This window comes from Leptodactylus fuscus, unplaced genomic scaffold (assembly GCF_031893055.1).
Source record: "Leptodactylus fuscus isolate aLepFus1 unplaced genomic scaffold, aLepFus1.hap2 HAP2_SCAFFOLD_84, whole genome shotgun sequence".
Taxonomy (NCBI): domain Eukaryota; kingdom Metazoa; phylum Chordata; class Amphibia; order Anura; family Leptodactylidae; genus Leptodactylus; species Leptodactylus fuscus.
The window spans coordinates 227,047-251,859 of NW_027440882.1; the positions used below are offsets into that span (position 1 = coordinate 227,047).

Below are 24,813 nucleotides of genomic sequence, written 5' to 3' on the forward strand. Positions count from 1 at the left end.
TATCAGTCAGTGCATATCCTCATACATGTCACTCATTGTATCAGTCAGGGCATATCCTCGTACATGTCACTCATTGTATCAGTCAGGGCATATCCTCGTACATGTCACTCATTATATGAGTCAGGGCATATCCTCATACATGTCACTCATTGTATCAGTCAGTGCATATCTTCGAACATGTCACTCATTGTATTAGTCAGGGCATATCCTCGTACATATCACTCATTGTATTAGTCAGGGTATATCCTCGTACATGTCAATGAGTGACATGTACGAGGATATGCCCTGACTAATACAGTGAGTGACATGTATGAGGATATGCACTGACTGATACAATGAGTGACATGTACGAGGATATGCCCTGACTAATACAATGAGTGACATGTATGAGGATATGCACTGACTGATACAATGAGTGACATGTACGAGGATATGCCCTGACTAATACAGTGAGTGACATGTACGAAGATATGCACTGACTGATACAATGAGTGACATGTATGAGGATACGGGGGATATTGTCACTCCTTAGGGAGAGACCACCATATAGGTGTGTGGAGATTTGTTAAGCCTTTAGCACTCCACTTTGCAAGGAACTATGGGAAGAATATGCAAATCCGCCTTCCATAATGTAATTAGGAAGACAGTTGCTGCCTCATTGTTGCAAACCAATAGAGGGCGCTCACTGGAATGTGCAAGCCTGTCTTAAGACAGGATTCCAGTGAAATAACCCAATAATGGCTGCTCCCTTTAGCCTCATGCCCGACCTTCCAAGAGGCCTATTGGTTTGCAACAATGAGGCAGCAACTGTCTTTCTAATTACATCATGGAAGGCGGATTTGCATATTCTTCCCATAGTTCCTTGCAAAGTGGAGTGCTAAAGGCTTAACAAATCTCCACACACCTATATGGTGGTCTCTCCCTAAGGAGTGACAATATCCCCCGAACCCTGTCTAAGCCTCTCACCTCTACCAGGTTATAGTCCTCTCTACATCGGGCTGATGAGATCCAACCAGATCGAAACAGCTGTCCTCGATTGAGAGACTATAACCTGGTAATAATCCCAGCGTCATTGCTAAACAAAGGCCTTTTGGAAGGTCGGGCATGAGGCTAAAGGGAGCAGCCATTATTGGGTTATTTCACTGGAATCCTGTCTTAAGACAGGCTTGCACATTCCAGTGAGCGCCCTCTATTGGTTTGCAACAATGAGGCAGCAACTGTCTTCCTAATTACATCATGGAAGGCGGATTTGCATATTCTTCCCATGTATGAGGATATGCACTGACTGATACAATGAGTGACATGTATGAGGATATGCCCTGACTGATACAATGAGTGACATGTATGAGGATATGCCCTGACTATTACACAGACCTTGTGCATTTTGGGGGACAATCAGTTTATTTACAGAATTGAACTTGCGATGTAAGAGCAGAGGGGGGCGATGTAAGATCAGATGGGGGAGAATATACTTGAGACTGTCACAGAATTACCTCGACATCTGGAGATGTTTTCTGCGTAAGACAACCAGTGTCACCAACAAGAGTCCAATGAGAAGTATACTGAGAATGGCCAGCAGGGATATCACCACAACATTGGGGTTCACCTCCGCCACTAGGAGACAGAAGAGAGATTTTCCCATTTGCTTCAGATGCCCCTCGGCCACGTTAGTACATTTTATGATATATGGGCACCAGATGAGTTGTCCTGGGACTCTCTGCCTTATCATCTCCTATAGGTGCAGGATCTGTCCTTGCTTCCAAGCTCCAGCACTGTAGGATGCAGTCTGATCCCCAAGTGGTCCGTGTCTCTGACTACGAATAACTCTGCCGTAGAAGACCCTAACCCTAGGCCTAGATGGGGATACACCAGTGAATGAGGCTGGGATCCATACACTTACCCAGTGTAGTGACTATGATGTAGGTGGGGGTGCTGGTGGTGTGATGGCTGACAGTGCTGATGCTGCAGTTGTAAGAAGTTCCTGGATGGAGATTGGCGATGGTTACCACATGTGAGAAGACAGTTACCGGATCCTGAGAACATAAAAATCAGACTTAGGGGGCCACACAAAACTTATTATATTGGGCTGAGTACCTTAATGTACTGAATATAACTTTATATACTACACCTATTTCACATGTTATATACTAGGACAGTATTATACTGTATGCTCCACAGCAGTCTCCACATTGCATTATATGCTCCACAGTGGCCCCCACACAGTATTATATGCTCCACAGCAGTCTCCACACAGTATTATGTGCTCCACAGCAGTCTCCACATTGCATTATATGCTCCACAGTGGCCCCCACACAGTATTATATGCTCCACAGTGGCCCCCACACAGTATTATATGCTCCACAGCAGTCTCCACACAGTATTATATGCTCCACAGTGGTCCCCACACAGTATTATATGCTCCACAGTAGCCCCCACAAAGTATTATATGCTCCACAGCAGTCTCCACATTGCATTATATGCTCCACAGTGGCCCCCACACAGTATTATATGCTCCACAGCAGTCTCCACACAGTATTATGTGCTCCACAGCAGTCTCCACATTGCATTATATGCTCCACAGTGGCCCCCACACAGTATTATATGCTCCACAGCAGTCTCCACACAGTATTATGTGCTCCACAGCAGTCTCCACATTGCATTATATGCGCCACAGTGGCCCCCACACAGTATTATATGCTCCACAGTGGCCCCCACACAGTATTATATGCTCCACAGCAGTCTCCACACAGTATTATATGCTCCACAGTGGTCCCCACACAGTATTATATGCTCCACAGTAGCCCCCACAAAGTATTATATGCTCCACAGCAGTCTCCACATAGTATTATATGCTCCACAGTGGCCCCCACACAGTATTATATGCTCCACAGCAGTCTCCACACAGTATTATATGCTCCACAGTGGTCCCCACACAGTATTATATGCTCCACAGTAGCCCCCACAAAGTATTATATGCTCCACAATGACGCCACACAGTATTATATGCTACACAGTGACCCCACACACACAGTATTATATGCTCCACAGTGGTCCCCACACAGTATTATATGCTCCACAGTGGCGCCCACACTGTATTATATGCTCCACAGTGGCCCCCACACAGTATTATAAGCTACAGAGCAGCCCCCACACGCTATTATATGCTCCACAGTGTACCCACACAGTATTATATGCTCCACAGTGACCCCCCCACACACACACACAGTATTATATGTTCCACAGTGGCCCCCACACTGTATTATATGCTCCAGAGCAGCCCCCACACGCTATTATATGCTCCACAGTGACCCCCCCCCCACAGTATTATATGCTCCACAGTGGCCCCCACACAGTATTATATGCTCCACAGTGGCCCTCACACAGTATTATATGCTCCACAGTGACCCCCTCACAGTATTATATGCTCCACAGTGGCCCTCACACAGTATTATATGCTCCACAGTGACACCCCCACACACAGTATTATATGCTCCACAGTGACCCCCCACATAGTATTATATGCTCCACAGTGACCCCCCAAACAGTATTATATGCTCCACAGTGACCACCCACACAGTATTATATGCTCCACAGTGACCACCCACACAGTATTATATGCCCCACAGTGGCCCCCAAACACAGTATTATATGCTCCACAGTGATCCCCACACAGTATTATATGCTCCACAGTGACCCTCACACAGTATTATATGCTCCACAGTGGCCCCCCACACAGTATTATATGCTTCACATTGGCCCCCCACACAGTATTATAAGCTCCACAGTGACCATCCACACAGTATTATATGCTCCACAGTAACCCCCACACAGTATTATATGCTACACAGAGACCCCCCACACAGTATTATATGCTCCACAGTGGCCCCCACACTGAATTATATGCTCCACAGTGGCCCCCACACAGTATTATAAGCTCCAGAGCAGCCCCCACACGCTATTATATGCTCCACAGTGTACACACACAGTATTATATGCTCCACAGTGACCCCCCCACAAACAGTATTATATGCTCCAGTGACCTCCACACAGTATTATATGCTCCACAGTGGCCCCCACACAGTATTATATGCTCCACAGTGACCTCCACACGCTATTATATGCTCCACAGTGTACCCACACAGTATTATATGCTCCACAGTGGCGATCACACAGTATTATATGCTCCACAGTGACCCCCCCACACAGTATTATATGCTCCACAGTGGCCCCCACACGCTATTATATGCTCCACAGTGTACCCACACAGTATTATATGCTTTACAGTGACCCCCCACACAGTATTATATGCTCCACAGTGGCCCTCACACAATATTATATGCTCCACAGTAACCACCACCACCACAGTGGCTCCTACAGAGGATTATAAGCTCTATAAACGTATATGTGTGAGTATATATGACATAACAATGTATAAGTATGACTACATATAGTATAAATGTGTGTCTGAGTATATATATGAGTGTGTATGTGTGAGTGTATACGGTATATGTATGAGTGTGTGGTATATCTTTGAGTAGATATGGTATATGTATGAGTGTGTGCAGTTGCGTAACTAGAAATGGCGGGGCCCCGTGGCGAACTTTTGACATTGCCGCCCCCCCCCCCCACACACACCGATGCTGAAAACCTCGATCAACCCCGTCCTACGCATTCCTGCGTGCTCTATTATGTCCCATAGTGGCCCCTGCACACTGTATTATGTCCCATAGTGGCCCCTGCACACAGTATGTCCCATAGTGGCCCCTGCACACAGTATTATGTCCCATAGTGGCCCCTGCACACAGTATTATACCCCATAGTGGCCCCTGCACACAGTATTATGTCCCATAGTGGCCCCTGCACACAGTATTATGTCCCATAGTGGCCCCTGCACACAGTATTATCCCCCATAGTGGCCCCTGCACACAGTATTATGTCCCATAGTGGCCCCTGCACACAGTATTATGTCCCATAGTGGCCCCTGCACACAGTATTATGTCCCATAGTGGCCCCTGCACACAGTATTATACCCCATAGTGGCCCCTGCACACAGTATTATGTCCCATAGTGGCCCCTGCACACAGTATTATGTCCCATAGTGGCCCCTGCACACAGTATTATACCCCATAGTGGCCCCTGCACACAGTATTATGTCCCATAGTGGCCCCTGCACACAGTATTATACACCATAGTGGCCCCTGCACACAGTATTATCCCCCATAGTGGCCCCTGCACACAGTATTATCCCCCATAGTGGCCCCTGCACACAGTATTATCCCCCATAGTGGCCCCTGCACACAGTATTATGTCCCATAGTGGCCCCTGCACACAGTATTATACCCCATAGTGGCCCCTGCACGCAGTATTATGTCCCTTACTGGCCCCTGCACACAGTATTATGTCCCCATAGTGGCCCCTGCACACAGTATTATGTCCCCATAGTGCCCCCTGCACACAGTATTATGTCCCATAGTGGCCCCTGCACACAGTATTATGCCCCCATAGTGACCCCTGCACACAGTATTATGTCCCATAGTGGCTGCACTGTATTGTATATTACACTCTACTGTAGAGTTTTACATTATCTATTACAGGCTGCACTATATTGTATATTACACTCTGCTGTACAGTATTACATTATCTATTACAGGCTGCACTGTATTGTATATCACACTCTGCTGTACAGTATTACATTATCTATTACAGGCTGCACTGTATTGTATATCACACTGCTGTACAGTATTACATTATATATTACAGGCTGCACTGTATTGTACATTGCACTCTGCTGTAGAGTATCACACCTATATATTACAGGCTGCACTGTATTGTATATTACACTTTGCTGTAGAGTATTACATTATATATTACAGGCTGCACTGTATTGTATATTACACTCTGCTGTAGAGTATTACACCTATATATTACAGGCTGCACTATATTGTATATTACACTCTTCTGTAGAGTATTACATTCTATATTACAGGTTGCACTGTATTGTATATTTGCTGTAGAGTATTACATTATATATTACAGGCTGCACTGTATTGTATATTACACTCTGCTGTACAGTATTACATTATATATTACAGGCTGCACTATATTGTATATTACTCTCTGCTGTAGAGCATTACATTATATATTACAGGCTGCACTGTATTGTATATTACACTCTGCTGTAGAGTATTACACCTATATATTACAGGCTGCACTGTATTGTATATTACTCTCTGCTGTAGAGTATTACATTATATATTACAGGCTGTACTGTATTGTATATTACATTATATATTACAGGCTGCACTGTATTGTATATTACACTCTGCTGTACAGTATTACATTATATATTACAGGCTGCACTGTATTGTATATTACACTCTGCTGTAGAGTATTACATTATATATTACAGGCTGCACTGTATTGTATATTACTCTCTGCTGTAGAGTATTACATTATATATTACAGGCTGCACTGTATTGTATATTACACTCTTCTGTAGAGTATTACATTATATATTATAGGCTGCACTGTATTGTATATTACACTCTTCTGTAGAGTATTACACCTATATATTACAGGCTGCACTGTATTGTATATTACTCTCTGCTGTAGAGTATTACATTATATATTACAGGCTGCACTGTATTGTATATTACACTCTGCTGTAGAGTATTACATTATATATTACAGGCTGTACTGTATTGTATATTACACTCTGCTGTAGAGTATTACACCTATATATTACAGGCTGCACTGTATTGTATATTACTCTCTGCTGTAGAGTATTACATTATATATTACAGGCTGCACTGTATTGTATATTACACTCTTCTGTAGAGTATTACACCTATATATTACAGGCTGCACTGTATTGTATATTACTCTCTGCTGTAGAGTATTACATTATATATTACAGGCTGCACTGTATTGTATATTACACTCTGCTGTAGAGTATTACACCTATATATTACAGGCTGCACCATATTGTATATTACACTCTTCTGTAGAGTATTACATTCTATATTACAGGTTGCACTGTATTGTATATTTGCTGTAGAGTATTACATTATATATTACAGGCTGCACTGTATTGTATATTACACTCTGCTGTACAGTATTACATTATATATTACAGGCTGCACTATATTGTATATTACTCTCTGCTGTAGAGCATTACATTATATATTACAGGCTGCACTGTATTGTATATTACACTCTGCTGTAGAGTATTACACCTATATATTACAGGCTGCACTGTATTGTATATTACTCTCTGCTGTAGAGTATTACATTATATATTACAGGCTGTACTGTATTGTATATTACATTATATATTACAGGCTGCACTGTATTGTATATTACACTCTGCTGTAGAGTATTACATTATATATTACAGGCTGCACTGTATTGTATATTACTCTCTGCTGTAGAGTATACAGTATACAGGCTGCACAGTATTTATCACATCTTAGACTGTAACATGTTTTATATTAAACAATGTGTATTTGCAGTGCAGCATGTAATATATGATTTACAGTACAGTGCTATATGATACGGGATATAGTATAAAGCCTGTAGTGGTATAACAAGATACCGAGTAGAGCACGTAACATATAACATGATATATACAGTGCAGTGTGTAATCTCGATCATGTTCTATAACTACCATATATCATAGTATAGGCTGTAGGATGTAAATGACACTATATATTACACACTGTACTGTATATTGCACATGACATATACCACATTGCCTTAGAGCATGATATATATTACATGCCATACTGTATCTCACATATTCCTGTGGGTATATAGGTGACCCCTCCATGAAACTCAAACCCTATACATGGGACAACATGCATGATATCAATCCTTTTACCTTCTCAAATTCACTCTGCAGAGGATCTAAGCGCCAGCAAACAACCTCAAAATGATCGGAGAAGCCTTCCTCTACCCACAGGAGGGTGAAGGATGTCTGCGTCTTGTTCACAGCATAGAGAGACTTGGGGGGGGCCGGATCTGAGACAAACAGCAGCAGCAATGATTAGAATGACAGATACAAGGGCCAGCTCTGCGGCGCGGTCTCCAGGACCTCATTCCAGCGCACTCACCTAACTTCACCTGGTGCGGCAGAGACGTGTTACTGCTCCTCTCAGTACAGGCTGTGACCGTGATATTATAGATGTCGCCAGCTGGGAGACTCATCACTGCCGTCATGGTCGTTCTAGACACCTGAAAACAAAGTGTTAATATTGTACAAGACACTAGAAAGCAACCTGCAACGAGGTCTGCTCCATCTGCACTCCCATCTGACAGGAGGTGACCAAAAACATTCCCCTGCCTATGGCTCGGCCCATAGCAGACAAGAAAGGGTGATCTGACCCCTGGGGGCTGTATGAGGACAGATGGTCACGGAAGGTGCCCCAGCTATAATGTAGCTTCACATTACTGCCCCCCACATCTTGGGGCTCTCCATAAGGCACCTGCAGCCCCTCCAGGTACTCCCCTCATCTCCAGTAGAAGTCATGCACACTTACACTTTTCTTTACACGCTTCCTTCCTTCAGCTGTCACTTGCCAGTGCAACATCCTGGAATGGGACAAATCAAAGTTTTTCTCCCCATATCTCCAGGTGACGTACAGGAGGTGCCGGACATATTCCATGTGCACAATTTGTGGAGCTACAGGGGCTGTGGATAAGTGAGAAGACTCTGCATAACTACAGTCACTGGAACAAATTAGACCTGGTCTACAAAGAATTCCCCGCTGACACACTGACTCTGGTATATAAACTAGTCCTGGTCTACATTCGGAGACTGGTGTATAAACTAGTCCTGGGCCTGGTATATAAACTAGTCCTGGTCTACACTCGGAGACTGGTGTATAAACTAGTCCTGGGCCTGGTGTATAAACTAGTCCTGGGCCTGGTGTATAAACTAGTCCTGGGCCTGGTGTATAAACTAGTCCTGGGCCTGGTGTATAAACTAGTCCTGGGCCTGGTGTATAAACTAGTCCTGGGCCTGGTGTATAAACTAGTCCTGGGCCTGGTGTATAAACTAGTCCTGGGCCTGGTGTATAAACTAGTCCTGGGCCTGGTGTATAAACTAGTCCTGGGCCTGGTGTATAAACTAGTCCTGGGCCTGGTGTATAAACTAGTCCTGGGCCTGGTGTATAAACTAGTCCTGGGCCTGGTGTATAAACTAGTCCTGGGCCTGGTGTATAAACTAGTCCTGGGCCTGGTATATAAACTAGTGCTGGGCCTGGTGTATAAACTAGTCCTGGGCCTGGTGTATAAACTAGTCCTGGGCCTGGTGTATAAACTAGTCCTGGGCCTGGTGTATAAACTAGTCCTGGGCCTGGTGTATAAAATAGTCCTGGGCCTGGTATATAAACTAGTCCTGGGCCTGGTATATAAACTAGTCCTGGGCCTGGTGTATAAACTAGTCCTGGGCCTGGTGTATAAACTAGTCCTGGGCCTGGTGTATAAACTAGTCCTGGGCCTGGTGTATAAACTAGTCCTGGGCCTGGTGTATAAACTAGTCCTGGGCCTGGTGTATAAACTAGTCCTGGGCCTGGTGTATAAACTAGTCCTGGGCCTGGTGTATAAACTAGTCCTGGGCCTGGTGTATAAACTAGTCCTGGGCCTGGTGTATAAACTAGTCCTGGGCCTGGTGTATAAACTAGTCCTGGGCCTGGTATATAAACTAGTCCTGGGCCTGGTGTATAAACTAGTCCTGGGCCTGGTGTATAAACTAGTCCTGGGCCTGGTGTATAAACTAGTCCTGGGCCTGGTATATAAACTAGTCCTGGGCCTGGTATATAAACTAGTCCTGGGCCTGGTATATAAACTAGTCCTGGGCTTGGTGTATAAACTAGTCCTGGGCCTGGTATATAAACTAGTCCTGGGCCTGGTATATAAACTAGTCCTGGGCCTGGTATATAAACTAGTCCTGGGCCTGGTATATAAACTAGTCCTGGGCCTGGTATATAAACTAGTCCTGGGCCTGGTATATAAACTAGTCCTGGGCCTGGTGTATAAACTAGTCCTGGGCCTGGTGTATAAACTAGTCCTGGGCCTGGTGTATAAACTAGTCCTGGGCCTGGTATATAAACTAGTCCTGGGCCTGGTATATAAACTAGTCCTGGGCCTCGTGTATAAACTAGTCCTGGGCCTGGTGTATAAACTAGTCCTGGGCTTGGTGTATAAACTAGTCCTGGGCCTGGTATATAAACTAGTCCTGGGCCTGGTATATAAACTAGTCCTGGGCCTGGTGTATAAACTAGTCCTGGGCCTGGTGTATAAACTAGTCCTGGGCCTGGTGTATACACTAGTCCTGGTCTACACTCGGAGATTGGTATATAAACTATTCCTGGGCCTGGTATATACACTAGTCCTGGTATATACACTAGTCCTGGTCCTGGTATATCCACTAGTCCTGGTCTATACACTAGTCCTGGTCTATACACTAGTCCTGGTCTATACACTAGTCCTGGTATATCCACTAGTCCTGGTCTATACACTAGTCCTGGTCCTGGTATATACACTAGTCCTGGTCCTGGTATATACACTAGTCCTGGTCTATACACTAGTCCTGGTCCTGGTATATCCACTAGTCCTGGTCTATACACTAGTCCTGGTCTATACACTAGTCCTGGTCCTGGTATATCCACTAGTCCTGGTCTATACACTAGTCCTGGTCCTGGTATATACACTAGTCCTGGTATATACACTAGTCCTCTTATATACTCTAGTCCTGGTCCTGGTATATACACTAGTCCTGGTATATACACTAGTCCTGGTATATACACTAGTCCTGGTCCTGGTATATACACTAGTCCTGGTATATACTCTAGTCCTGGTCCTGGTATATCCACTAGTCCTGGTATATACACTAGTCCTGGTCCTGGTATATACACTAGTCCTCTTATATACTCTAGTCCTGGTCCTGGTATATACACTAGTCCTGGTATATACACTAGTCCTGGTATATACACTAGTCCTGGTCCTGGTATATACACTAGTCCTGGTATATACTCTAGTCCTGGTCCTGGTATATACACTAGTCCTGGTATATACACTAGTCCTGGTCCTGGTATATACACTAGTCCTGGTATATACACTAGTCCTGGTATATACACTAGTCCTGGTATATACACTAGTCCTGGTCCTGGTATATACACTAGTCGAGGTCCTGGTATATACACTAGTCCAGGGCCTGGTATATCCACTAGTCCTGGTATATACACTAGTCCTGGTCCTGGTATATACACTAGTCCTGGTATATACACTAGTCGAGGTCCTGGTATATACACTAGTCCTGGTATATACTCTAGTCCTGGTCCTGGTATATCCACTAGTCCTGGTATATACACTAGTCCTGGTCCTGGTATATACACTAGTCCTGGTATATACACTAGTCCTGGTCCTGGTATATACACTAGTCCTGGTCCTGGTATATACACTAGTCCTGGTATATACACTAGTCCTGCTCCTGGTATATACACTAGTCCTGGTATATACTCTAGTCCTGGTCCTGGTATATCCACTAGTCCTGGTATATACACTAGTCCTGGTCCTGGTATATACACTAGTCCTCTTATATACTCTAGTCCTGGTCCTGGTATATACACTAGTCCTGGTATATACACTAGTCCTGGTCCTGGTATATACTCTAGTCCTGGTATATCCACTAGTCCTGGTATATACACTAGTCCTGGTCCTGGTATATCCACTAGTCCTGGTATATACTCTAGTCCTGGTCCTGGTATATACACTAGTCCTGGTATATACACTAGTCCTGGTCCTGGTATATACACTAGTCCTGGTATATACACTAGTCCTGGTATATACACTAGTCCTGGTATATACACTAGTCCTGATATATACACTAGTCCTGGTATATACACTAGTCCTGGTATATACACTAGTCCTGGTCCTGGTATATACACTAGTCCTGGTATATACACTAGTCCTGGTATATACACTAGTCCTGGTATATACACTAGTCCTGGTCCTGGTATATCCACTAGTCCTGGTATATACACTAGTCCTGGTCCTGGTATATACACTAGTCCTCTTATATACTCTAGTCCTGGTCCTGGTATATACACTAGTCCTGGTATATACACTAGTCCTGGTCCTGGTATATACACTAGTCCTGGTATATACTCTAGTCCTGGTCCTGGTATATCCACTAGTCCTGGTATATACACTAGTCCTGGTCCTGGTATATACACTAGTCCTGGTATATACACTAGTCCTGGTCCTGGTATATACACTAGTCCTGGTATATACACTAGTCCTGGTCCTGGTATATACACTAGTCCTGGTATATACACTAGTCCTGGTCCTGGTATATACACTAGTCCTGGTATATACACTAGTCGAGGTCCTGGTATATACACTAGTCCTGGTATATCCACTAGTCCTGGTATATACACTAGTCCTGGTCCTGGTATATACACTAGTCCTGGTATATACACTAGTCCTGGTCCTGGTATATACACTAGTCCTGGTATATACACTAGTCCTGCTCCTGGTATATACACTAGTCCTGGTATATACTCTAGTCCTGGGCCTGGTGTATAAACTAGTCCTGGGCCTGGTATATAAACTAGTGCTGGGCCTGGTGTATAAACTAGTCCTGGGCCTGGTGTATAAACTAGTCCTGGGCCTGGTGTATAAACTAGTCCTGGGCCTGGTGTATAAACTAGTCCTGGGCCTGGTATATAAACTAGTCCTGGTCTACACTCGGAGACTGGTGTATAAACTAGTCCTGGGCCTGGTATATAAACTAGTCCTGGGCCTGGTATATAAACTAGTCCTGGGCCTGGTATATAAACTAGTCCTGGGCCTGGTGTATAAACTAGTCCTGGGCCTGGTATATAAACTAGTCCTGGTCTACACTCGGAGACTGGTGTATAAACTAGTCCTGGGCCTGGTGTATAAACTAGTCCTGGGCCTGGTGTATAAACTAGTCCTGGGCCTGGTGTATAAACTAGTCCTGGGCCTGGTGTATAAACTAGTCCTGGGCCTGGTATATAAACTAGTCCTGGGCCTGGTATATAAACTAGTCCTGGGCCTGGTATATAAACTAGTCCTGGGCCTGGTGTATAAACTAGTCCTGGGCCTGGTGTATAAACTAGTCCTGGGCCTGGTGTATAAACTAGTCCTGGGCCTGGTGTATAAACTAGTCCTGGGCCTGGTGTATAAACTAGTCCTGGGCCTGGTGTATAAACTAGTCCTGGGCCTGGTGTATAAACTAGTCCTGGGCCTGGTGTATAAACTAGTCCTGGGCCTGGTGTATAAACTAGTCCTGGGCCTGGTGTATAAACTAGTCCTGGGCCTGGTATATAAACTAGTCCTGGGCCTGGTGTATAAACTAGTCCTGGGCCTGGTGTATAAACTAGTCCTGGGCCTGGTGTATAAACTAGTCCTGGGCCTGGTATATAAACTAGTCCTGGGCCTGGTATATAAACTAGTCCTGGGCCTGGTATATAAACTAGTCCTGGGCTTGGTGTATAAACTAGTCCTGGGCCTGGTATATAAACTAGTCCTGGGCCTGGTATATAAACTAGTCCTGGGCCTGGTATATAAACTAGTCCTGGGCCTGGTATATAAACTAGTCCTGGGCCTGGTATATAAACTAGTCCTGGGCCTGGTATATAAACTAGTCCTGGGCCTGGTGTATAAACTAGTCCTGGGCCTGGTGTATAAACTAGTCCTGGGCCTGGTATATAAACTAGTCCTGGGCCTGGTATATAAACTAGTCCTGGGCCTGGTATATAAACTAGTCCTGGGCCTCGTGTATAAACTAGTCCTGGGCCTGGTGTATAAACTAGTCCTGGGCTTGGTGTATAAACTAGTCCTGGGCCTGGTATATAAACTAGTCCTGGGCCTGGTATATAAACTAGTCCTGGGCCTGGTGTATAAACTAGTCCTGGGCCTGGTGTATAAACTAGTCCTGGGCCTGGTGTATACACTAGTCCTGGTCTACACTCGGAGATTGGTATATAAACTATTCCTGGGCCTGGTATATACACTAGTCCTGGTATATACACTAGTCCTGGTCCTGGTATATCCACTAGTCCTGGTCTATACACTAGTCCTGGTCTATACACTAGTCCTGGTCTATACACTAGTCCTGGTATATCCACTAGTCCTGGTCTATACACTAGTCCTGGTCCTGGTATATACACTAGTCCTGGTCCTGGTATATACACTAGTCCTGGTCTATACACTAGTCCTGGTCCTGGTATATCCACTAGTCCTGGTCTATACACTAGTCCTGGTCTATACACTAGTCCTGGTCCTGGTATATCCACTAGTCCTGGTCTATACACTAGTCCTGGTCCTGGTATATACACTAGTCCTGGTATATACACTAGTCCTCTTATATACTCTAGTCCTGGTCCTGGTATATACACTAGTCCTGGTATATACACTAGTCCTGGTCCTGGTATATACACTAGTCCTGGTATATACTCTAGTCCTGGTCCTGGTATATCCACTAGTCCTGGTATATACACTAGTCCTGGTCCTGGTATATACACTAGTCCTCTTATATACTCTAGTCCTGGTCCTGGTATATACACTAGTCCTGGTATATACACTAGTCCTGGTATATACACTAGTCCTGGTCCTGGTATATACACTAGTCCTGGTATATACTCTAGTCCTGGTCCTGGTATATACACTAGTCCTGGTATATACACTAGTCCTGGTCCTGGTATATACACTAGTCCTGGTATATACACTAGTCCTGGTATATACACTAGTCCTGGTATATACACTAGTCCTGGTCCTGGTATATACACTAGTCGAGGTCCTGGTATATACACTAGTCCAGGGCCTGGTATATCCACTAGTCCTGGTATATACACTAGTCCTGGTCCTGGTATATACACTAGTCCTGGTATATACACTAGTCGAGGTCCTGGTATATACACTAGTCCTGGTATATACTCTAGTCCTGGTCCTGGTATATCCACTAGTCCTGGTATATACACTAGTCCTGGTCCTGGTATATACACTAGTCCTGGTATATACACTAGTCCTGGTCCTGGTATATACACTAGTCCTGGTCCTGGTATATACACTAGTCCTGGTATATACACTAGTCCTGCTCCTGGTATATACACTAGTCCTGGTATATACTCTAGTCCTGGTCCTGGTATATCCACTAGTCCTGGTATATACACTAGTCCTGGTCCTGGTATATACACTAGTCCTCTTATATACTCTAGTCCTGGTCCTGGTATATACACTAGTCCTGGTATATACACTAGTCCTGGTCCTGGTATATACTCTAGTCCTGGTATATCCACTAGTCCTGGTATATACACTAGTCCTGGTCCTGGTATATACACTAGTCCTGGTATATACACTAGTCCTGGTCCTGGTATATACACTAGTCCTGGTATATACTCTAGTCCTGGTCCTGGTATATACACTAGTCCTGGTATATACACTAGTCCTGGTCCTGGTATATACACTAGTCCTGGTATATACACTAGTCCTGGTCCTGGTATATACACTAGTCCTGGTATATACACTAGTCGAGGTCCTGGTATATACACTAGTCCAGGGCCTGGTATATCCACTAGTCCTGGTATATACACTAGTCCTGGTATATTCACTAGTCCTGGTATATACACTAGTCCTGATATACACACTAGTCCTGGTATATACACTAGTCCTGGTCCTGGTATATCCACTAGTCCTGGTATATACACTAGTCCTGGTATATACACTAGTCCTGGTATATACACTAGTCCTGGTATATACACTAGTCCTGGTATATACACTAGTCCTGGTATATACACTAGTCCTGGTATGTACACTAGTCCTGGTTCTGGTATATACACTAGTCCTGGTATGTACACTAGTCCAGGGCCTGGTATATACACTAGTCCTGGTATATACACTAGTCGAGGTTCTGGTATATACACTAGTCCTGGTATATACACTAGTCCTGGTATATACACTAGTCCTGGTATATACACTAGTCCTGGTATATACACTAGTCGAGGTTCTGGTATATACACTAGTCCTGGTATATACACTAGTCCTGGTTCTGGTATATACACTAGTCCTGGTATATACTCTAGTCCTGGTCCTGGTATATACACTAGTCCTGGTATATACACTAGTCCTGGTCCTGGTATATACACTAGTCCTGGTATATACACTAGTCCTGGTATATACACTAGTCCTGGTATATACACTAGTCCTGGTATATACACTAGTCCTGGTATATACACTAGTCCTGGTTCTGGTATATACACTAGTCCTGGTATATACACTAGTCCTGGTTCTGGTATATACACTAGTCCTGGTATATACACTAGTCCTGGTTCTGGTATATACACTAGTCCTGGTATATACACTAGTCCTGGTATATACACTAGTCCTGGTCCTGGTATATACACTAGTCCTGGTATATACACTAGTCCTGGTATATACACTAGTCGAGGTTCTGGTATATACACTAGTCCTCTTATATACACTAGTCCTGGTATATACACTAGTCCTGGTATATACACTAGTCCTGGTCCTGGTATATACACTAGTCCTGGTCCTGGTATATACACTAGTCCTGGTCCTGGTATATACACTAGTCCTGGTCCTGGTATATACACTAGTCCTGGTCCTGGTATATACACTAGTCCTGGTATATACACTAGTCCTGGTATATACACTAGTCCTGGTCCTGGTATATACACTAGTCCTGGTATATACACTAGTCCTGGTATATACACTAGTCCTGGTTCTGGTATATACACTAGTCCTGGTATATACACTAGTCCTGGTTCTGGTATATACACTAGTCCTGGTATATACACTAGTCCTGGTTCTGGTATATACACTAGTCCTGGTATATACACTAGTCCTGGTATATACACTAGTCCTGGTCCTGGTATATACACTAGTCCTGGTCCTGGTATATACACTAGTCCTGGTATATACACTAGTCGAGGTTCTGGTATATACACTAGTCCTCTTATATACACTAGTCCTGGTATATACACTAGTCCTGGTCCTGGTATATACACTAGTCCTGGTATATACACTAGTCCTGGTCCTGGTATATACACTAGTCCTGGTCCTGGTATATACACTAGTCCTGGTCCTGGTATATACACTAGTCCTGGTATATACACTAGTCCTGGTCCTGGTATATACACTAGTCCTGGTATATACACTAGTCGAGGTTCTGGTATATACACTAGTCCTGGTATATACACTAGTCCTGGTATATACACTAGTCCAGGGCCTGGTTTGCGGAGTAAGCCGAGGACTTGCCTGTTATGAAGCTGAGGGTCGAGGTGTCGCAGCAGCTGAGTTGGGGTTCGGCCCACGTCACCATGATCACCCTGAAGTTGTAATACCAGGCAGGAAGTAAGTTGCTGAGTCTCTGTAAGAATAATAAGACAAGACTGAATGGCACCGCAGACTCTTACAGGCGGCCGTCCTTAGAGCCGTGTACACATCATGCCGCGCACACGACTTATACTGAAGAGATTTATTTTACAATCTGATTAACGCCATTGACACAATGCAAAGTAACGGAGGACAGGCTAGATCAATGGAGGATTGACGTGTCGGCCCTTAGACCTTCATCAGAAGCGATCTAGTGTAGAAACCCAAGCGGTGCGGGGTCTGAAAGAATAATTATTATGTAAGATAGCGCCTCCATATTCCACAGCCATGTACATGCAATGCAATCAGTGGGGCTCCCGATTACACAGAATATGGGGCTCCAGAAATACAACATGTGGCCTTATCACTGAGCTACAAGCGTCCCACCCCCCAGCCCCGAAACTGTAATATGTAATGCTCCATGTCTCCTGCGGGGGTGCTGCTGATCGCAGAGGGACAACTTGCCATTACATTATTATCATGGGCACTTTTATGTGTACAATATATACTGCAGGGTGCAGGAATAGCGCCCCCTGCAGGGCTCTGCCCTCCAAGCCACTGTCTGGACCCTTAAACGTCTTGGCCTGTCTGGACTGGGGAACCGCATGTCTGTTTAGTCTGTTTTTCCCAGAATGCATTGCTTCAGGTTACCACAGTGGATGTTACGGAGACGGTGGCTGCAATTTCATAGTATGGCGTCCATTCTGAGGTCATCGAGACGGGATTAAAGTAAAACATTTCCACCACATATTTCCGGAAGGAGCTGACGTAAGGCCGTGTCCAGCTCAGCACCACAGACGATGGTCCCAGAGGGTAGAGCACCAGGTCCCTGACTCCAGGAGGCTCTGAAGAAGACAAATCAGGAGATGTCGCCATATTAAATATATAGGGTACCGCATCTATGACAATACCTAGATTATATCAGCTGTATACTGTATAGATCTGTATATATTGTGTGGTTACATAGGTAGATGGAGCTCGGTGTTATGTGGGTGCACTAAATATCAGTTATATCTCTAGATTACAAAAATGAATTTCTGTCTGTCTGTTCTTTAGGCGCAACCAAACGAATGGACCGATCTTCACCAAATTTGGCACACAGATACTTCAGCTGTCCGGGAAGGTTTAAGATGAGGCATCAACTCTCTCGGATGTACCGTTCCAGAGATACAGCTTTCCCAAAACCCTGACCCCCCCTATTAGCCAATACAAACCTGCGGGTCTTTCACTCATATTCCAACTGCCAGACAAACAGTCACTCCACATGTACAATACAACACTGATATCCAAACTGAGATACACTCATCAGAGGATTAGATACCTGGCTCAGCACACAGTACCACACGCCGGAGGATTAGATACAAAGCTCAGCACAGAGTATCACACGCCAGAGGATTAGATACGCAGCTCGTCACACAGTATCACACATTGGAAGATTAGATACACAGTTCAGCACACCGTACCACACGCTGGAGGATTAGATACACAGCTCATCACACAGTATCACACGTCAGAGGATTAGATACACAGCTCAGCCCACAGTACCACACGCTGGAGGATTAGATACATGGCTCAGCACACAGTACCACATGCCGGAGGATTAGATACATCAGCACACAGTACCACACACCGGAGGATTAGATACATGGCTCAGCACACAGTACCACATGCTGGAGGATTAGGTACGTGGCTCAGCACGCAGTATCACACGTCAGAAGATTAGATGCACAGCTCAACACACAGTACCACACGCCGGAGGATTAGATACACAGCTCAGCACATAGTATCACACATCGGAAGATTAGATACACAGCCCAGCATACAGTACCACACACTGGAGGATTAGATACATGGCTCAGCATACGCAATCACACATCAGAGTATTACTCCAGGTTTCCATAGCAACCCAGCCATTTTTCTTCACTGCTGTACATCAGCTTTAAAGGGGCAGGGCGCTGTGGATAACATTGTTACACAAGGTCACATACACACAGCTTTACTCCAGGTATCTAAAACAACCGATCGCAGGTCTTTCAATGATATCCAAACTGAGATACACATGATCACATGACGCTTATGGACACACACAAACATACTACATACACCAACATACACCAGTGCAGAACTTGGCAATTCTTATTGGACCACTACACAAACAAAAACTGACATACACCCGTGTGAGCCGCGTCCTCCTGCTGGTATATAGATAAAAATGAGTTTCCATCTGTCTGTTCTTTATGCGCGACCAAATGACAGGACCGATCTTCACCAAATTTGTCACACAGGTGTACACTGTGCACTGTCCATATATACAGGAGAAGAGAAGTGGTACTGTGCACTGTCCATACAGTACAGACCAAAAGTTTGGCCACACCTTCTCATTCAAAGAGTTTTCTGTATTTCCATGACTATGAAAATTGTAGATGACACTGAAGGCATCAAAATTATGAATTAACACATGTGGAATTATACACTTATAAAAAAGAGCGAAACAACTGAAAATATGTCTTATATTCTAGATTCTTCTAAGCAGCCACATTTTGCTTTGATTCCTGCTTTGCACACTCTTGGCATTCTCTTGATGAGTTTCAAGAGGTAGTCACCGGGAATGGTTCTCACTTCACAGGTCATGCTGTCAGGTGTAATAAGTGGGATTTCTGGCCTTATAAATGGGGTTAGGACCATCAGTTGTGTTGTGCAGAAGTCAGGTACAGGATACACAGCTGATAGTATTACTGAATAGATTCTTAGAATTTGTATTATGGCAAGAAAAAAACAGCTAAGTAAAGAAAAATGAGCGGCCATCATTACTGTAAGAAATGAAGGTCAGTCGGTCCAAAAAATTGGGAAAACTTTGAAAGTGTCCCCAAGTGCAGTTACAAAAACCATCAAGCACTACAAAGAAACTGACTGACATGAGGACCACCTCAGGAAAGGAAGACCAAGAGTCACCTCTGCTGCGGAGGATGAGGACCGCCCCAGGAAAGGAAGACCAAGAGTCCCCTCTGCTGCGGAGGATGAGGACCACCCCAGGAAAGGAAGACCAAGAGTCCCCTCTGCTGCGGAGGATGAGGACCACCCCAGGAAAGGAAGACCAAGAGTCACCTCTGCTGTGGAGGATAAGGAGTGCCTCAGGAAAGGAAGACCAAGAGTCACCTCTGCTGCGGAGGATGAGGACCGCCCCAGGAAAGGAAGACCAAGAGTCACCTCTGCTGCGGAGGATGAGGACCGCCCCAGGAAAGGAAGACCAAAAGTCACCTCTGCTGTGGAGGATGAGGACCACCCCAGGAAAGGAAGACCAAGAGTCACCTCTGCTGTGGAGGATAAGGAGTGCCTCAGGAAAGGAATACCAAGAGTCACCTCTGCTGCGGAGGATGAGGACCGCCCCAGGAAAGGAAGACCAAAAGTCACCTCTGCTGCGGAGGATGAGGACCGCCCCAGGAAAGGAAGACCAAAAGTCACCTCTGCTGCGGAGGATGAGGACCGCCCCAGGAAAGGAAGACCAAAAGTCACCTCTGCTGCGGAGGATGAGGACCACCCCAGGAAAGGAAGACCAAGAGTCACCTCTGCTGCGGAGGATGAGGACCGCCCCAGGAAAGGAAGACCAAAAGTCACCTCTGCTGCGGAGGATGAGGACCACCCCAGGAAAGGAAGACCAAGAGTCACCTCTGCTGCGGAGGATGAGGATCGCCCCAGGAAAGGAAGACCAAGAGTCACCTCTGCTGCGGAGGATAAGTTCATCCGAGTCACCAGCCTCAGAAATCTCAGGTTACCAGCAGCTCAGATTAGAGACCAGGCAATGCCACACAGAGTTCTAGCAGCAGACACATCTCTACAACAACTGGTAAGAGGAGACTTTGTGCAGCCGCCGGCCTTCATGGTAAAATAGCTGCTAGAAAACCCCTGCTAAGGAGCGGCAACAAGCAGAAGAGACCACAAGGAATGGACATTAGACCAGTGGGAATCTGTGCCAAGGTCTGAGGAGTCCAAATTGGAGATCTTTGGTTCCAACCAGCATGTCTTTGGGGACCGGATGGACTTTACATGGCTGGTTCCCACCGTAAAGCCTGGAGGAGGAGGTGTGATGGGGGGGGGGGCAAGCTGGGGACACTGTTGGGGATTTATTCAAAATTGAAGGCATAGTGAACCAGCAAAAGCAAAGGTGGCTACTTTGAAGAAGCGAGAATAGAAGACAGATTGTCAGCTGTGTCCCACTGTTTGGTAAGTCTATAATCCCACATGTCTGACTTCAGTGTCATCTACAACTGTCAGAGTCATGGAAATACAGAAACCTCTGCGAGTGAGAAGGTGCAGCCAAACTATTAGTCTGTACTGTATATACAGTACAAGAGAAGTGGTACTGTGCACTGTGTACTGTCCATATATACAGGACTAGAGAAGTAGTACTGTGCACTGTCCGTATATACACGACAAGAGAAGTAGTACTGTGTACTGTCCATATATACAGGAGAAGAGAAGTGGTACTGTGTACTGTCCATATATACAGGAGAGGAGAAGTAGTACTGTGCACTGTCCATATATACACGACAAGAGAAGTAGTACTGTGTACTGTCCATATATACAGGAGAAGAGAAGTGGTACTGTGCACTGTGTACTGTCCATATATACAGGACTAGAGAAGTAGTACTGTGCACTGTCCGTATATACACGACAAGAGAAGTAGTACTGTGTACTGTCCATATATACAGGAGAAGAGAAGTAGTACTGTGCACTGTTCATATATACAGGAGAAGAGAAGTGGTACTGTGCACTGTCCATATATACACGACAAGAGAAGTAGTACTGTGTACTGTCCATATATACAGGAGAAGAGAAGTGGTACTGTGTACTGTCCATATATACAGAAGAAGAGAAGTGGTACTGTGTACTGTCCATATATACAGGAGAGGAGAAGTAGTACTGTGCACTGTTCATATATACAGGAGAAGAGAAGTGGTACTGTGCACTGTCCATATATACAGGAGAAGAGAAGTAGTACTGTGTACTGTCCATATATACAGGAGAGGAGAAGTGGTACTGTGCACTGTTCATATATACAGGAGAAGAGAAGTGGTACTGTGTACTGTCCATATATACAGGAGAGGAGAAGTAGTACTGTGCACTGTCCATATATACAGGAGAGGAGAAGTAGTACTGTGCACTGTCCATATATACAGGAGAAGAGAAGTAGTACTGTGTACTGTCCATATATACAGGACTAGAGAAGTAGTACTGTGCACTGTCCATATATACAGGAGAAGAGAAGTGATACTGTGCACTGTCCATATATACAGGAGAGGAGAAGTAGTACTGTGCACTGTCCATATATACAGGAGAGGAGAAGTAGTACTGTGTACTGTCCATATATACAGGACTAGAGAAGTAGTACTGTGCACTGTCCATATATACAGGAGAAGAGAAGTAGTACTGTGTACTGTCCATATATACAGGACTAGAGAAGTAGTACTGTGTACTGTCCATATATACAGGAGAGGAGAAGTAGTACTGTGCACTGTCCATATATACAGGAGAAGAGAAGTAGTACTGTGTACTGTCCATATATACAGGACTAGAGAAGTAGTACTGTGTACTGTCCATATATACAGGAGAGGAGAAGTAGTACTGTGCACTGTCCATATATACAGGAGAAGAGAAGTAGTACTGTGTACTGTCCATATATACAGGACTAGAGAAGTAGTACTGTGCACTGTCCATATATACAGGAGAAGAGAAGTGATACTGTGCACTGTCCATATATACAGGAGAGGAGAAGTAGTACTGTGCACTGTCCATATATACAGGAGAAGAGAAGTAGTACTGTGTACTGTCCATATATACAGGACTAGAGAAGTAGTACTGTGCACTGTCCATATATACAGGAGAAGTAGTACTGTGCACTGTCCATATATACAGGAGAAGAGAAGTAGTACTGTGTACTGTCCATATCTACAGGAGAAGAGAAGTGATACTGTGCACTGTCCATATATACAGGAGAGGAGAAGTAGTACTGTGCACTGTTCATATATACAGGAGAAGAGAAGTGATACTGTGCACTGTCCATATATACAGGAGAGGAGAAGTAGTACTGTGCACTGTCCATATATACAGGAGAAGAGAAGTAGTACTGTGTACTGTCCATATATACAGGACTAGAGAAGTAGTACTGTGCACTGTCCATATATACAGGAGAAGAGAAGTGGTACTGTGCACTGTCCATATATACAGGACAAGAGAAGTAGTACTGTGCACTGTTCATATATACAGGAGAAGAGAAGTAGTACTGTGCACTGTCCATATATACAGGAGAAGTAGTACTGTGCAGTGTCCATATATACAGGAGAAGAGAAGTAGTACTGTGCACTGTCCATATATACAGGAGAAGTAGTACTGTGCACTGTCCGTATATACACGACAAGAGAAGTAGTACTGTGTACTGTCCATATATACAGGAGAAGAGAAGTGGTACTGTGCACTGTTCATATATACAGGAGAAGAGAAGTAGTACTGTGCACTGTCCATATATACAGTAGAAGAGAAGTGGTACTGTGCACTGTCCATATATACAGAACTAGAGAAGTAGTACTGTGCACTGTTCATATATACAGGAGAAGAGAAGTAGTACTGTGCACTGTCCATATATACAGGAGAAGAGAAGTGGTACTGTGCACTGTCCATATATACAGGAGAGGAGAAGTGGTACTGTGTACTGTCCATATATACAGGAGAGGAGAAGTAGTACTGTGCACTGTCCATATATACAGGAGAGGAGAAGTAGTACTGTGTACTGTCCATACAATACATTTGAAGTAGTACTGTGCACTGTCCATACAATACAGGATAAGAGAAGTGGTACTGTGCACGGTCCATACAATACAGGAGAAGTAGTACTGTGCACTGTCCATACAATACAGGAGAAGTGGTACTGTGCACGGTCCATACAATACAGGAGAAGTAGTACTGTGCACTGTCCATACAATACAGGAGAAGTAGTACTGTGCACTGTCCATACAATACAGGATAAGAGAAGTGGTACTGTGCACGGTCCATACAATACAGGAGAAGTAGTACTGTGCACTGTCCATACAATACAGGAGAAGTGGTACTGTGCACGGTCCATACAATACAGGAGAAGTAGTACTGTGCAGTGTCCATATATACAGGAGAAGTAGTACTGTGCACTGTCCATACAATACAGGAGAAGTGGTACTGTGCACGGTCCATACAATACAGGATAAGAGAAGTGGTACTGTGCACGGTCCATACAATACAGGAGAAGTAGTACTGTGCACGGTCCATACAATACAGGATAAGAGAAGTGGTACTGTGCACGGTCCATACAATACAGGATAAGAGAATTGGTACTGTGCACGGTCCATACAATACAGGAGAAGT

At 44.6% G+C, this 24,813-nt stretch overlaps 1 protein-coding gene across 2 annotated transcripts in view; it reads right to left on the reverse strand.

The window, feature by feature from the left end:
* PTPRO (protein tyrosine phosphatase receptor type O) overlaps window positions 1–24,813 on the reverse strand; it is a 121,805-nt gene that overhangs the window by 48,709 nt on the left and 48,283 nt on the right. For both annotated transcript variants that reach the window (XM_075262056.1, XM_075262055.1), the window contains exons 9-15: window positions 18,073–18,266; window positions 17,305–17,416; window positions 8,538–8,689; window positions 8,112–8,232; window positions 7,880–8,019; window positions 1,901–2,033; window positions 1,494–1,614 (exon numbers count right to left, since the gene is read on the reverse strand). In XM_075262056.1, the coding sequence (XP_075118157.1) occupies window positions 1,494–1,614; window positions 1,901–2,033; window positions 7,880–8,019; window positions 8,112–8,232; window positions 8,538–8,689; window positions 17,305–17,416; window positions 18,073–18,266 (973 nt within the window). The remainder of the gene's footprint in view (window positions 1–1,493; window positions 1,615–1,900; window positions 2,034–7,879; window positions 8,020–8,111; window positions 8,233–8,537; window positions 8,690–17,304; window positions 17,417–18,072; window positions 18,267–24,813) is intronic.